The following is a 14,764-nucleotide window of genomic DNA, read 5'->3' as shown; positions in this document are numbered from 1 at the left end:
TAGATTAACACGGCGCTTCTTTAACAGTACATGATCAGCAACACTACAATGGTGACAGTTAATGTTGCATCAGTAGACTTGTATCAGTTTTATCAGGGGAAGGGCGGGACCAACACATGACCACAAATTTCAACTGCTCTTGTCTTTTTTTTTCCTTTCTTTCTTTCTTTCTTTCTTTCTTTCTGTCGGTGTGGTACTTTTGCAATCTTTTCTACGCTTTGCTCTCTACTTTTGCTTTCAATTTCCCTTAAATCTTTCCCTTGCAATCTTTTCTACGCTTTGCTCTCTACTTTTGCTTTCAATTTCCCTTAAATCTTTCCCTCTTTCTCCCAATCTACCTCTGTCCCCCTCTTCAGTGAGCAGTCTCTATCTTTGCTGTCTCTCCAGAGGCATCAAGCTGTCACAGACACTGCCTTAATTAGATATTCTCCAGCACTTTCTCCCCCCCCCACCTCTCTATTCTCTCATTCTCACTCTGCCTTTAGCTTTTCCCAACGTCCTCGCACACGCCTCGTTTTTTTTTTTAGCTGGCAATCAGGCACAATTTGCGCAAGGTTTCAGTGATTGTTGTTGCACATTATTAGGAAAAAAAACAAAAAAAGATGCGTAATGATTGTATGCTGCTCTATCTGCTAAATGACAAAGCTATTTAGAAGGTATTTTTTTCTTATTTTGGAAAAAAGAAAAAATATTTTGCTATATGTAAAAAAAAAAAAAAACAGCTGTCATCAATACGTAAACATTCTGGAAATAGAGAAGTATAAGTATTTTTAAATGTTCCTGTTTTTGTGATTTGTTAAAATGTGTAGCACAAATTAAAATTCCTCATTGACTTAAACAATTTTGTTGTCTTCTCTCATGTGATCAGGTGTCAGCCATGCTGTTGTTTACATTTGGATTCTAAGCAGGAAAATGCAAGTATCCAACAATCTTTATTCTTAAGTGCCATCACTTTTTTTTTAACAGTATAAATAATGAACAGAGAAGAATAGACATGCATGAAATCAGTGTCATACAAACCTTGAAATGCACAAAAATAAAATGTTACTGTTAAAGAAATTAACAGAATCAAATGTGGAGCGGGAAACAAAGCTGATGGAAAAAAAGAAACAACATTTAGACTGAAATTTTAGCCACCGTGTAAATAATAATAAATTAAAATAACAAACAGTGCAACAATAACAGGAAAAATCGTTACTACTTAAACAATTAATAAATTAGTCAATTGTTTTGGTCATTTATCAGGTAAAAATACTAGTTCAGCTTTCTCGAATTCAGTATGTGGGTTTGAATACATATACTTTTGAATTCAGTCTTTCAATTCAAACATTTTACAGACTAAATAGCGGCAGATTAATAAATAATGAAAATAATTGCAGCTGTGTAAGAGGTGCTGGTCTCAGGTGGCAGAGGGTCACTGCCCCTGAGGTGCTGATCCAGTGAGTGTCTCAGGGGAGCTGAGGTCAGCAGCAAAGAACTGACTCAGCGTGGCTTTTTGCTTTCTTGTTGTGACCTCAGCTTTGAATTAAGGACTTTATGAAAGGTGACCTGTTATTATTCTAGCTGAACCTCCTTTTAAAGAATACGTATGGTTACATAAAAAAAAAAAAAAAAAGTTCTTTCTGGCATTGAGCCACACAGATAGTCAGTGGACTTTTTTTTTGTTTTGTGCTCACAGCTTTGAAAAATTACTTTAAAAATAACCCTGTTGCTCTGGATAATTCACAGTGAACTGTCTTCACTTGAAATGTTAAGATGGACAATTTAACCTTTTCTGTCACAGAAAGAGTCCTTATAAAAATCTTAGTGAAGTCAGTGGATTATCAAGAGCAACTTGTTATGTCTAGAAAGACAACTGCTGTTTTTTTAAATGTAATTTGTCAATGCTGTGAATAACCACAAACAAAATTTGTCCTCCAACCCAATACAATGAGGAGAAATTTTACAGGGTCCCTTTAAAAAGTCTCAAATCCAATAATCTGAATTTTAGGCCTTAAAATGTCTGACAATTTTGATAGGTCTTAAAAATTGATTGGATTGAACAGCTAGTGTGTCAATGTGATGTACAGGCAAAGGTGACATCTCCTCATGAGAGGAAAAAAAAAAGTTCTAAACTTTCTGTTTACCTTACTTTACTGTCACTGTTACTTTGCCTATAATCACAGTTGAACTCTGTATGATAGCTGCAATGTTGCTGCTGAAAGCCCAAACAAAAGAACAAAGATGAATGTGTTCAAACTAGAAGAAAAAAAAAAAGGCGGGGCAGAATAATATGAATATTGGTAAGTGCAAGTTTAAAAGATCTGGCTTGAGATCGGTGCATTTAGAGCTTGATTTACAGCCTGCTGAAAACAACGAGGAAGAAAACTCAAATTATGAATTAATTATGTCGCATGAGAAGTCAAGAAAACATAAAGCCGCCATAAATTCCATCAGTAAACACCTGCCATCACCCAGTGTTCTGCATTCATACAGGGAGCATCACCAAATTCCAGCCCCAGAGTGACCCATTGCTGCTGTTACCGTAACGTTAATTGCCGCAACTCCGGATAGCAACTTGCGAACAGCGTTTGGATGAAAGCCAACATTAAAAGTGGAGGTGCTCTGGACTTGACATCTTGTACGCCTGTAAAGATATGAAACAGGCTTCAAATTTCATTCAATATGGTCTTCAGGGCTGCAACTGATTTTCATCATCGATTAATCTCGCCATCTTTTTAACAAATAAGCAATAACATGTCAGAAAAATAAAAAAAATGTTGACCATTTTTCAAAGCCCAAGGTGACATCCTGAAATGTTTCTCAATTTTGTCCAAAGACATTCAGTTTACATTCATAGAGGAATAAATAAACCAGAAAATATTCACATTTGAAAAGCTGGAATCAGAGACCCTGGACATTTTTTCTCTTAAAGAAACAACTCTAAACGAATAATCGATTATCGAAAGTAGCTGCCGATTAATTAAACAGTTGATTAATAGCAATGTATTGCTGCAGCTATAATGGTCTTATTAATTTAGTTTGTTGAAACCTGCAGTAAATCTGTCAAGCCTAAACAAAACAACTGTCTGCCATGGCTAGATACCACTAGAAGTAAAATAACATTTTTTGGTAATTTGGGTGTAGTTATACTTTCAGTTAATAACCTTGAAACAAATTAATGACATTTAGAAACAAAAATACACAACCCATGATATTTCTCTCAATCTAGGAAATATGTTTCTTTTTTTCCATCAGTGGGTTTCAGTGTTTACTGACCAACATATTTCTGAAAAACAAAAGATTGAGCAGTTCCCCAAATGCAGTTTCTCTTTTGAAAGTCCAAACAATACGTGACCAAGTGTTAAATATTTACAAACAAATATTTACACCTCTTAATAACCAGATACATCCAGCATATTATTCACAACAAAACTGTGGTTTATACACACCAGGATTGTGCATCAGAAACTCTGGAGCGACGCGTTTCGCCTTCATGATCCGGTAATTGATAAACAAGAGCTGCACATCCTCTGTGCATGTCAAGCGTCAAGAGTTCGTCTCTTTTCCAGCGGAGGTAAAGTCCAGTGATGAGGTTCGGTGTTTAATGGGAGAAGCTGGGCTGTGTGTCTTGACATTCTTCAGTTTGCTTCCTCCCACTCTCTCCAGTACAAAAGTCAACATTCATACACAATCGTTTGGTCTGTTGAGCAGACGGTGATGGTGCTTTGGGAGCTGCTAACAAACAGGTTTAGAAAACATTCCGCTCTAAAAGCTCTGTGTAAGACATCCGGCGTCCACTGAGGAAGTCTTAAGTTGTCCGTCTGCAAATGCTTTTAGAATTGTAAAGTACAGTTTCAGCTTGAGTCTCTTTGTCTGAGAGCTGGGTAGCTATTTCACCATGCTACTTAATGTCTGAGTCACTAATACAAATGATTCTAAAAACAGGTGGGAAAAAGTCCAGTGTGCGCTCGCGCTCGCGCTCCGCGGGCTGACAGGAGAGAAATTTAAACCCTACAATCTACTGTGCTTAAAACCACATCAGACTGCATACTGACTGCTAAGACCTCGCCCACCTCCGACGCTGATTAATTAGGCAACGTTTCCTCACAGCGCACTCCTTTGATGTCGCCGTGGGTTACGTCTTCTGTCTGTCACACAAACCCAGTAGGAGTCAGCGTGACAGGAGAAGGTCTGGCAGCTGTGGAGTGGAGTCACGGAGCGCTATCTCCTGTTTGATTGCTTGGCTTTGTGCTGTGCTGACGGTAGTTTTCACATTCATATTTCAGGATGTACATATGGGCTGTGTGTTTGTGTGTACCCTGTTCCATCGGTGCACACATCTGTATCCCTCCTCGTCACGGTCAGCAGGAGGAGGCACTGATCTTCTCGGAGACGTCGGGGTCGGACTTGGCTACCAGGAAACGAAGGCGACCTCCACCCAGACGAATCAGATCCACCGCGCTGCGAGGAGGAAATAGGGAGAGAAACACAGGGTCCAGTTACATGAAGCTCAGCAGAGACAAGAGTGAGGATGAAGGAGCATCAGTGTCTGAGCGAGCATCAATCAATCAAAGTAATCAATTGGCTTAAGAGGCTGACAGTTGTGGTTAAAGGAGCAATATGTAGTAACTGCACATCCAAAAATGAGTACTGCAGTCCAAATAGTGAGCTGGAGCCACAAACTGCATATTAAAAAGGTTGAATTCCTATTTAATATCCGATCTATGGTTGAAGCGGGCTGTTTCACCAGCCCTCTTCTCTCCAGACGCAAAGATGCTCAGCAGGCTGGAGGAGTTTAGAGTTTAGTGACTGCCTGCCAGACTCCATTTAAATTTTGCTCAATTTAACCATTATAAGCATCTACTCTTTTGAAAAGATTATTAATGTTTTATGACTCTTAAAAAGACACTCACTCATTTTGCAAACATTCGGCATTAATATGAACTCTAATTAACGGAAAACGAGAACTGAAACAGTTACTCCTGCCAGGAAATTGACCTTGGCTGTAGCATTGCTGTCAGAGGCAAGTATTTCAACTTAGCATGTTTCCTTAACCTCTGACATATAATGTCATTTTATGATAAAGGACAGTAAATATATTACGGATTTCTCCTTTAACATAGTGTGAAGATTGCTGACAATCATCATCATCCACTTGTATCATTAATCTCCACCAGCTCTTTGTTCTGGTCACAAAACTTCAGCAGTGGAAAACTGTCTGTACCTCTGGTAGTCTGCTCCGATCAGACTGGTCCCGTTCACAGCCAGGATGCGATCTCCGATCCTCAGTCTGCCATCTGAGGCTGCAGGACCGTCGGGGATCAGAGTCCGGATGTAAATGCCTGGAGCGTTGAGTGGAGTGTGCTGCAGGAGGGACAAGTTTTAAGAGTATATGTGTGTGTCTTATCATTCAGGTGAACATCTGGTAGATCTGAATGACACGACAATTTATATCACGTCAAATGAAAATGCCTGTTTTATGAGAGCTGGCAGGTGTTCATTAAAACTTCTACAGGACACTGTCTGTAAGTTATAATAAGCTGCAGGTAACCATAGCAACAGGATGTCTATCTGTCATGCTGTGTTACCACTGATCTCCTGCAGGTAAAAGAGGAGTCTGTGGTAAACTAAGCCAAAGATATTAATGTACAATTACATAAAACAGAAAAGCTGCAAGTTGTCACATTTGAGAAGCATGTAGCACCCAATAATGTAATAATTTACTGAAAATGTAATAATGCCTGAAAATGTAATAAAATTTGCACTTAACTCAATCGAAAATGTAATAAAACCCAATAATGTAATAACTTGACCAATAATGTAATAAAATATTCTGACTGATATTGTAATAACATTTTTACCGATAATGTAATACCTTATTACATTATTGGAGATTTATTACATTTTCAGGTGGGTCTTTTTTAAAAAAAAAATTATAATGTAAAACTTGACAGATAATGTAATATAGAGGTCTATATTTTGTGTTTTGAGAATCTAAGACTGTTAAATACACTGACTTTGAAACAAGAGAATAACTATTGCTTCCCTAAACATACTTCGCTCTCCACAGTATGTATGTATGTATGTATGTATGTATGTATGTATGTATTTTTGGTATGTATGTATGTATGTATGTATGTATGTATGTATTTTTGGTATGTATGTATGTATGTATGTATGTATGTATGTATTTTTGGTATGTATGTATGTATGTATGTATGTATGTATTTTTGGTATGTATGTATGTATGTATGTATTTTTGGTATGTATGTATGTATGTATGTATGTATTTTTGGTATGTATGTATGTATGTATGTATTTTTGGTATGTATGTATGTATGTATGTATTTTTGGTATGTATGTATGTATGTATGTATGTATGTATGTATTTTTGGTATGTATGTATGTATGTATGTAATGTATTTTATGTATGTAATGTATTTTATGTATGTAATGTATGTATGTATGTATGTATGTATTTTTGGTATGTATGTATGTATGTATGTATTTTTGGTATGTATGTATGTATGTATGTATGTATTTTTGGTATGTATGTATGTATGTATGTATGTATTTTTGGTATGTATGTATGTATGTATTTATTTTTGGTATGTATGTATGTATGTAATGTATGTATTTTTGGTATGTATGTATTTTTGGTATGTATGTATGTATGTATTTATTTTTGGTATGTATGTATGTATGTAATGTATGTATTTTTGGTATGTATGTATGTATGTAATGTATGTATGTAATGTATGTATGTATGTATGTATGTATGTATGTATGTATGTATGTATTTTTGGTATGTATGTATGTATGTATGTATTTTTGGTATGTATGTATGTATTTATGTATGTATTTTTGGTATGTATGTATGTATGTATTTTTGGTATGTATGTATGTATGTATGTATTTTTGGTATGTATGTATTTTTGGTATGTATGTATGTATGTATTTTTGGTATGTATGTATTTTTGGTATGTATGTATGTATGTATGTATGTATTTTTGGTATGTATGTATGTATGTATTTTTGGTATGTATGTATGTATGTATTTTTGGTATGTATGTATGTATGTAATGTATTTTATGTATGTATGTATGTATGTATGTAATGTATTTTATGTATGTAATGTATGTATGTATGTATGTATGTATGTATGTATTTTTGGTATGTATGTATGTATGTATTTTTGGTATGTATGTATGTATGTATGTATGTATTTTTGGTATGTATGTATGTATGTATGTATTTTTGGTATGTATGTATGTATGTATGTATGTATTTTTGGTATGTATGTATGTATGTATGTATGTATGTATTTTTGGTATGTATGTATGTATGTATGTATGTATGTATGTATTTTTGGTATGTATGTATGTATGTATGTATGTATTTTTGGTATGTATGTATGTATGTATGTATGTAATGTATTTTATGTATGTATGTATGTATGTATGTAATGTATTTTATGTATGTAATGTATGTATGTATGTATGTATGTCTGTATGTATTTTTGGTATGTATGTATGTATGTATGTATTTTTGGTATGTATGTATGTATGTATGTATGTATGTATGTATGTATGTATGTATTTTTGGTATGTATGTATGTATGTATGTATGTATGTATTTTTGGTATGTATGTATGTATGTATGTATGTATGTATGTATGTATTTTTGGTATGTATGTATGTATGTATTTTTGGTATGTATGTATGTATGTATATATGTATGTATTTTTGGTATGTATGTATGTATGTATTTTTGGTATGTATGTATGTATGTATGTATGTATGTATGTATTTTTGGTATGTATGTATGTATGTATGTATGTATGTATTTTTGGTATGTATGTATGTATGTATGTATGCATGCATGTATGCATGTATGTCCTTTGAGGATTGGTTATATGTTATAGGCTATTATATTCACTCAGATATATCTGAGCTGGAATTCTGGTCACCAAAGGAGGTAATTGTATTTTGTGTTTTGAGAATCTAAGACTGTTAAATACACTGACTTTGAAACAAGAGAATAACTATTGCTTCCCTAAACATACTTCGCTCTCCACAGTTTTCCAACGAATCACGACCTCGTGAAAACAACCACAAACCAACAAAACAAATTTAAGTAACACTTCATTTGACGAGGGTATGCATAGGTATTCATAACACCAACACATTATTTAAAATTTGACATAAATATATGCTCTCATAAATGGTTATTATATCACTTTGAATGACGGGGCGGTATGGCTCAGTGGGTAGAGTGGCCATCTTGTAACCGTTGCTGGTTCGATCCTGGCCTACAGAGGTCATGTTGAGGTGTCCCTGAGCAAGACAGCGAACCCTTAACCGCTCCTGATGGGTCGTGGTTAATGTCTTGCATGGCAGCTCTTCCGCCATCAGTGTGTGACAATACGGACCATTTACCATCTTCCTCTAGCCTATGTCAAGTGATAGTGGTCAGCTGACATACCGTGAGATTTAGTAAGTAAGTACAGTACAGGTACAGTACAGTAAGTACAGGTTTAATGAAAATGTTCGGCATAAAAATGACAAAACATAATCACAACTGACTTGGTTATTTCTTGGGGGTTTATATGTATTTTTGGTATGTATGTATTTTTGGTATGTATGTATGTATGTATGTATGTATGTATTTTTGGTATGTATGTATGTATGTATGTATGTATGTATGTATGTATGTATTTTTGGTATGTATGTATGTATGTATGTATGTATGTAATGTATGTATGTATGTATGTATGTATGTATGTATGTATTTTTGGTATGTATGTATGTATTTTTGGTATGTATGTATGTATGTATTTTTGGTATGTATGTATTTTTGGTATGTATGTATGTATGTATGTATGTATTTTTGGTATGTATGTATTTTTGGTATGTATGTATGTATGTATGTATGTATTTTTGGTATGTATGTATGTATGTATGTATGTAATGTATTTTTGGTATGTATGTATGTATGTATGTATGTATGTATGTATGTAATGTATTTTATGTATGTATGTATGTATGTATGTATGTATGTATGTATGTATTTTTGGTATGTATGTATGTATGTATTTTTGGTATGTATGTATGTATGTATGTATGTATTTTTGGTATGTATGTATTTTTGGTATGTATGTATTTTTGGTATGTATGTATGTATGTATGTATGTATGTATGTATGTATTTTTGGTATGTATGTATGTATGTATGTAATGTATTTTATGTATGTAATGTATTTTATGTATGTAATGTATGTATGTATGTATGTATGTATTTTTGGTATGTATGTATGTATGTATGTATTTTTGGTATGTATGTATGTATGTATGTATGTATGTATTTTTGGTATGTATGTATGTATGTATGTATGTATTTTTGGTATGTATGTATGTATGTATTTATTTTTGGTATGTATGTATGTATGTAATGTATGTATTTTTGGTATGTATGTATTTTTGGTATGTATGTATGTATGTATTTATTTTTGGTATGTATGTATGTATGTAATGTATGTATTTTTGGTATGTATGTATGTATGTAATGTATGTATGTAATGTATGTATGTATGTATGTATGTATGTATGTAATGTATGTATGTATGTATGTATGTATGTATGTATGTATGTATTTTTGGTATGTATGTATGTATGTATGTATTTTTGGTATGTATGTATGTATTTATGTATGTATTTTTGGTATGTATGTATGTATGTATTTTTGGTATGTATGTATGTATGTATGTATTTTTGGTATGTATGTATTTTTGGTATGTATGTATGTATGTATGTATGTATTTTTGGTATGTATGTATGTATGTATTTTTGGTATGTATGTATGTATGTAATGTATTTTATGTATGTATGTATGTATGTATGTATGTATGTATGTATGTATGTATGTAATGTATGTATGTATGTAATGTATGTATGTATGTATGTATGTATGTATGTATTTTTGGTATGTATGTATGTATGTATTTTTGGTATGTATGTATGTATGTATGTATGTATTTTTGGTATGTATGTATGTATGTATGTATGTATTTTTGGTATGTATGTATGTATGTATGTATGTATGTATTTTTGGTATGTATGTATGTATGTATGTATGTATTTTTGGTATGTATGTATGTATGTATGTATGTATGTATGTATGTATTTTTGGTATGTATGTATGTATGTATGTATGTATGTATTTTTGGTATGTATGTATGTATGTATGTAATGTATTTTATGTATGTATGTATGTATGTATGTAATGTATTTTATGTATGTAATGTATGTATGTATGTATGTATGTCTGTATGTATTTTTGGTATGTATGTATGTATGTATGTATTTTTGGTATGTATGTATGTATGTATGTATGTATGTATGTATGTATGTATGTATGTATTTTTGGTATGTATGTATGTATGTATGTATGTATGTATGTATTTTTGGTATGTATGTATGTATGTATGTATGTATGTATGTATGTATGTATTTTTGGTATGTATGTATGTATGTATTTTTGGTATGTATGTATGTATGTATATATGTATGTATTTTTGGTATGTATGTATGTATGTATTTTTGGTATGTATGTATGTATGTATGTATGTATGTATGTATGTATGTATGTATTTTTGGTATGTATGTATGTATGTATGTATGTATGTATTTTTGGTATGTATGTATGTATGTATGTATGTATGCATGCATGTATGCATGTATGTCCTTTGAGGATTGGTTATATGTTATAGGCTATTATATTCACTCAGATATATCTGAGCTGGAATTCTGGTCACCAAAGGAGGTAATTGTATTTTGTGTTTTGAGAATCTAAGACTGTTAAATACACTGACTTTGAAACAAGAGAATAACTATTGCTTCCCTAAACATACTTCGCTCTCCACAGTTTTCCAACGAATCACGACCTCGTGAAAACAACCACAAACCAACAAAACAAATTTAAGTAACACTTCATTTGACGAGGGTATGCATAGGTATTCATAACACCAACACATTATTTAAAATTTGACATAAATATATGCTCTCATAAATGGTTATTATATCACTTTGAATGACGGGGCGGTATGGCTCAGTGGGTAGAGTGGCCATCTTGTAACCGTTGCTGGTTCGATCCTGGCCTACAGAGGTCATGTTGAGGTGTCCCTGAGCAAGACAGCGAACCCTTAACCGCTCCTGATGGGTCGTGGTTAATGTCTTGCATGGCAGCTCTTCCGCCATCAGTGTGTGACAATACGGACCATTTACCATCTTCCTCTAGCCTATGTCAAGTGATAGTGGTCAGCTGACATACCGTGAGATTTAGTAAGTAAGTACAGTACAGGTACAGTACAGTAAGTACAGGTTTAATGAAAATGTTCGGCATAAAAATGACAAAACATAATCACAACTGACTTGGTTATTTCTTGGGGGTTTATATGTATTTTTGGTATGTATGTATTTTTGGTATGTATGTATGTATGTATGTATGTATGTATTTTTGGTATGTATGTATGTATGTATGTATGTATGTATGTATGTATGTATTTTTGGTATGTATGTATGTATGTATGTATGTATGTAATGTATGTATGTATGTATGTATGTATGTATGTATTTTTGGTATGTATGTATGTATTTTTGGTATGTATGTATGTATGTATTTTTGGTATGTATGTATTTTTGGTATGTATGTATGTATGTATGTATGTATTTTTGGTATGTATGTATTTTTGGTATGTATGTATGTATGTATGTATGTATTTTTGGTATGTATGTATGTATGTATGTATGTAATGTATTTTTGGTATGTATGTATGTATGTATGTATGTATGTATGTATGTAATGTATTTTATGTATGTATGTATGTATGTATGTATGTATGTATGTATGTATGTATGTATTTTTGGTATGTATGTATGTATGTATTTTTGGTATGTATGTATGTATGTATGTATGTATTTTTGGTATGTATGTATTTTTGGTATGTATGTATTTTTGGTATGTATGTATGTATGTATGTATGTATGTATGTATGTATTTTTGGTATGTATGTATGTATGTATGTAATGTATTTTATGTATGTAATGTATTTTATGTATGTAATGTATGTATGTATGTATGTATGTATTTTTGGTATGTATGTATGTATGTATGTATTTTTGGTATGTATGTATGTATGTATGTATGTATGTATTTTTGGTATGTATGTATGTATGTATGTATGTATTTTTGGTATGTATGTATGTATGTATTTATTTTTGGTATGTATGTATGTATGTAATGTATGTATTTTTGGTATGTATGTATTTTTGGTATGTATGTATGTATGTATTTATTTTTGGTATGTATGTATGTATGTAATGTATGTATTTTTGGTATGTATGTATGTATGTAATGTATGTATGTAATGTATGTATGTATGTATGTATGTATGTATGTAATGTATGTATGTATGTATGTATGTATGTATGTATGTATGTATTTTTGGTATGTATGTATGTATGTATGTATTTTTGGTATGTATGTATGTATTTATGTATGTATTTTTGGTATGTATGTATGTATGTATTTTTGGTATGTATGTATGTATGTATGTATTTTTGGTATGTATGTATTTTTGGTATGTATGTATGTATGTATTTTTGGTATGTATGTATTTTTGGTATGTATGTATGTATGTATGTATGTATTTTTGGTATGTATGTATGTATGTATTTTTGGTATGTATGTATGTATGTAATGTATTTTATGTATGTATGTATGTATGTATGTATGTATGTATGTATGTATGTATGTATGTAATGTATGTATGTATGTAATGTATGTATGTATGTATGTATGTATGTATGTATTTTTGGTATGTATGTATGTATGTATTTTTGGTATGTATGTATGTATGTATGTATGTATTTTTGGTATGTATGTATGTATGTATGTATGTATTTTTGGTATGTATGTATGTATGTATGTATGTATGTATTTTTGGTATGTATGTATGTATGTATGTATGTATGTATGTATTTTTGGTATGTATGTATGTATGTATGTATGTATGTATGTATGTATTTTTGGTATGTATGTATGTATGTATGTATGTATGTATTTTTGGTATGTATGTATGTATGTATGTAATGTATTTTATGTATGTATGTATGTATGTATGTAATGTATTTTATGTATGTAATGTATGTATGTATGTATGTATGTCTGTATGTATTTTTGGTATGTATGTATGTATGTATGTATTTTTGGTATGTATGTATGTATGTATGTATGTATGTATGTATGTATGTATGTATGTATTTTTGGTATGTATGTATGTATGTATGTATGTATGTATGTATTTTTGGTATGTATGTATGTATGTATGTATGTATGTATGTATGTATTTTTGGTATGTATGTATGTATGTATTTTTGGTATGTATGTATGTATGTATATATGTATGTATTTTTGGTATGTATGTATGTATGTATTTTTGGTATGTATGTATGTATGTATGTATGTATGTATGTATGTATGTATTTTTGGTATGTATGTATGTATGTATGTATGTATGTATTTTTGGTATGTATGTATGTATGTATGTATGTATGCATGCATGTATGCATGTATGTCCTTTGAGGATTGGTTATATGTTATAGGCTATTATATTCACTCAGATATATCTGAGCTGGAATTCTGGTCACCAAAGGAGGTAATTGTATTTTGTGTTTTGAGAATCTAAGACTGTTAAATACACTGACTTTGAAACAAGAGAATAACTATTGCTTCCCTAAACATACTTCGCTCTCCACAGTTTTCCAACGAATCACGACCTCGTGAAAACAACCACAAACCAACAAAACAAATTTAAGTAACACTTCATTTGACGAGGGTATGCATAGGTATTCATAACACCAACACATTATTTAAAATTTGACATAAATATATGCTCTCATAAATGGTTATTATATCACTTTGAATGACGGGGCGGTATGGCTCAGTGGGTAGAGTGGCCATCTTGTAACCGTTGCTGGTTCGATCCTGGCCTACAGAGGTCATGTTGAGGTGTCCCTGAGCAAGACAGCGAACCCTTAACCGCTCCTGATGGGTCGTGGTTAATGTCTTGCATGGCAGCTCTTCCGCCATCAGTGTGTGACAATACGGACCATTTACCATCTTCCTCTAGCCTATGTCAAGTGATAGTGGTCAGCTGACATACCGTGAGATTTAGTAAGTAAGTACAGTACAGGTACAGTACAGTAAGTACAGGTTTAATGAAAATGTTCGGCATAAAAATGACAAAACATAATCACAACTGACTTGGTTATTTCTTGGGGGTTTATATGTATTTTTGGTATGTATGTATTTTTGGTATGTATGTATGTATGTATGTATTTTTGGTATGTATGTATGTATGTATGTATGTATTTTTGGTATGTATGTATGTATGTATGTATGTATGTATGTATGTATTTTTGGTATGTATGTATGTATGTATGTATGTATGTAATGTATGTATGTATGTATGTATGTATGTATGTATTTTTGGTATGTATGTATGTATTTTTGGTATGTATGTATGTATGTATTTTTGGTATGTATGTATTTTTGGTATGTATGTATGTATGTATGTATGTATTTTTGGTATGTATGTATTTTTGGTATGTATGTATGTATGTATGTATGTATTTTTGGTATGTATGTATGTATGTATGTAATGTATTTTTGGTATGTATGTATGTATGTATGTATGTATGTATGTATGTATGTAATGTATTTTA

General features: G+C 32.0%; 1 protein-coding gene across 2 annotated transcripts in view; it reads right to left on the bottom strand.

Moving 5' to 3' along the window:
* Window positions 1-4,055: 4,055 nt before the first annotated feature.
* Window positions 4,056-14,764, bottom strand: part of radil (Ras association and DIL domains) — a 51,041-nt gene continuing 40,332 nt past the window's right edge. For both annotated transcript variants that reach the window (XM_084714957.1, XM_084714958.1), the window contains exons 19-20: window positions 5,207-5,346; window positions 4,056-4,443 (exon numbers count right to left, since the gene is read on the bottom strand). In XM_084714957.1, the coding sequence (XP_084571083.1) occupies window positions 4,344-4,443; window positions 5,207-5,346 (240 nt within the window). In that variant the 3' untranslated portion in view covers window positions 4,056-4,343. The remainder of the gene's footprint in view (window positions 4,444-5,206; window positions 5,347-14,764) is intronic.

This window comes from Lutjanus erythropterus, chromosome 3, assembly GCF_056507025.1.
Source record: "Lutjanus erythropterus isolate fLutEry1 chromosome 3, fLutEry1.hap2, whole genome shotgun sequence".
Taxonomy (NCBI): Eukaryota; Metazoa; Chordata; class Actinopteri; order Lutjaniformes; family Lutjanidae; genus Lutjanus; species Lutjanus erythropterus.
This window is presented reverse-complemented; position numbering and strand designations above follow the sequence as displayed.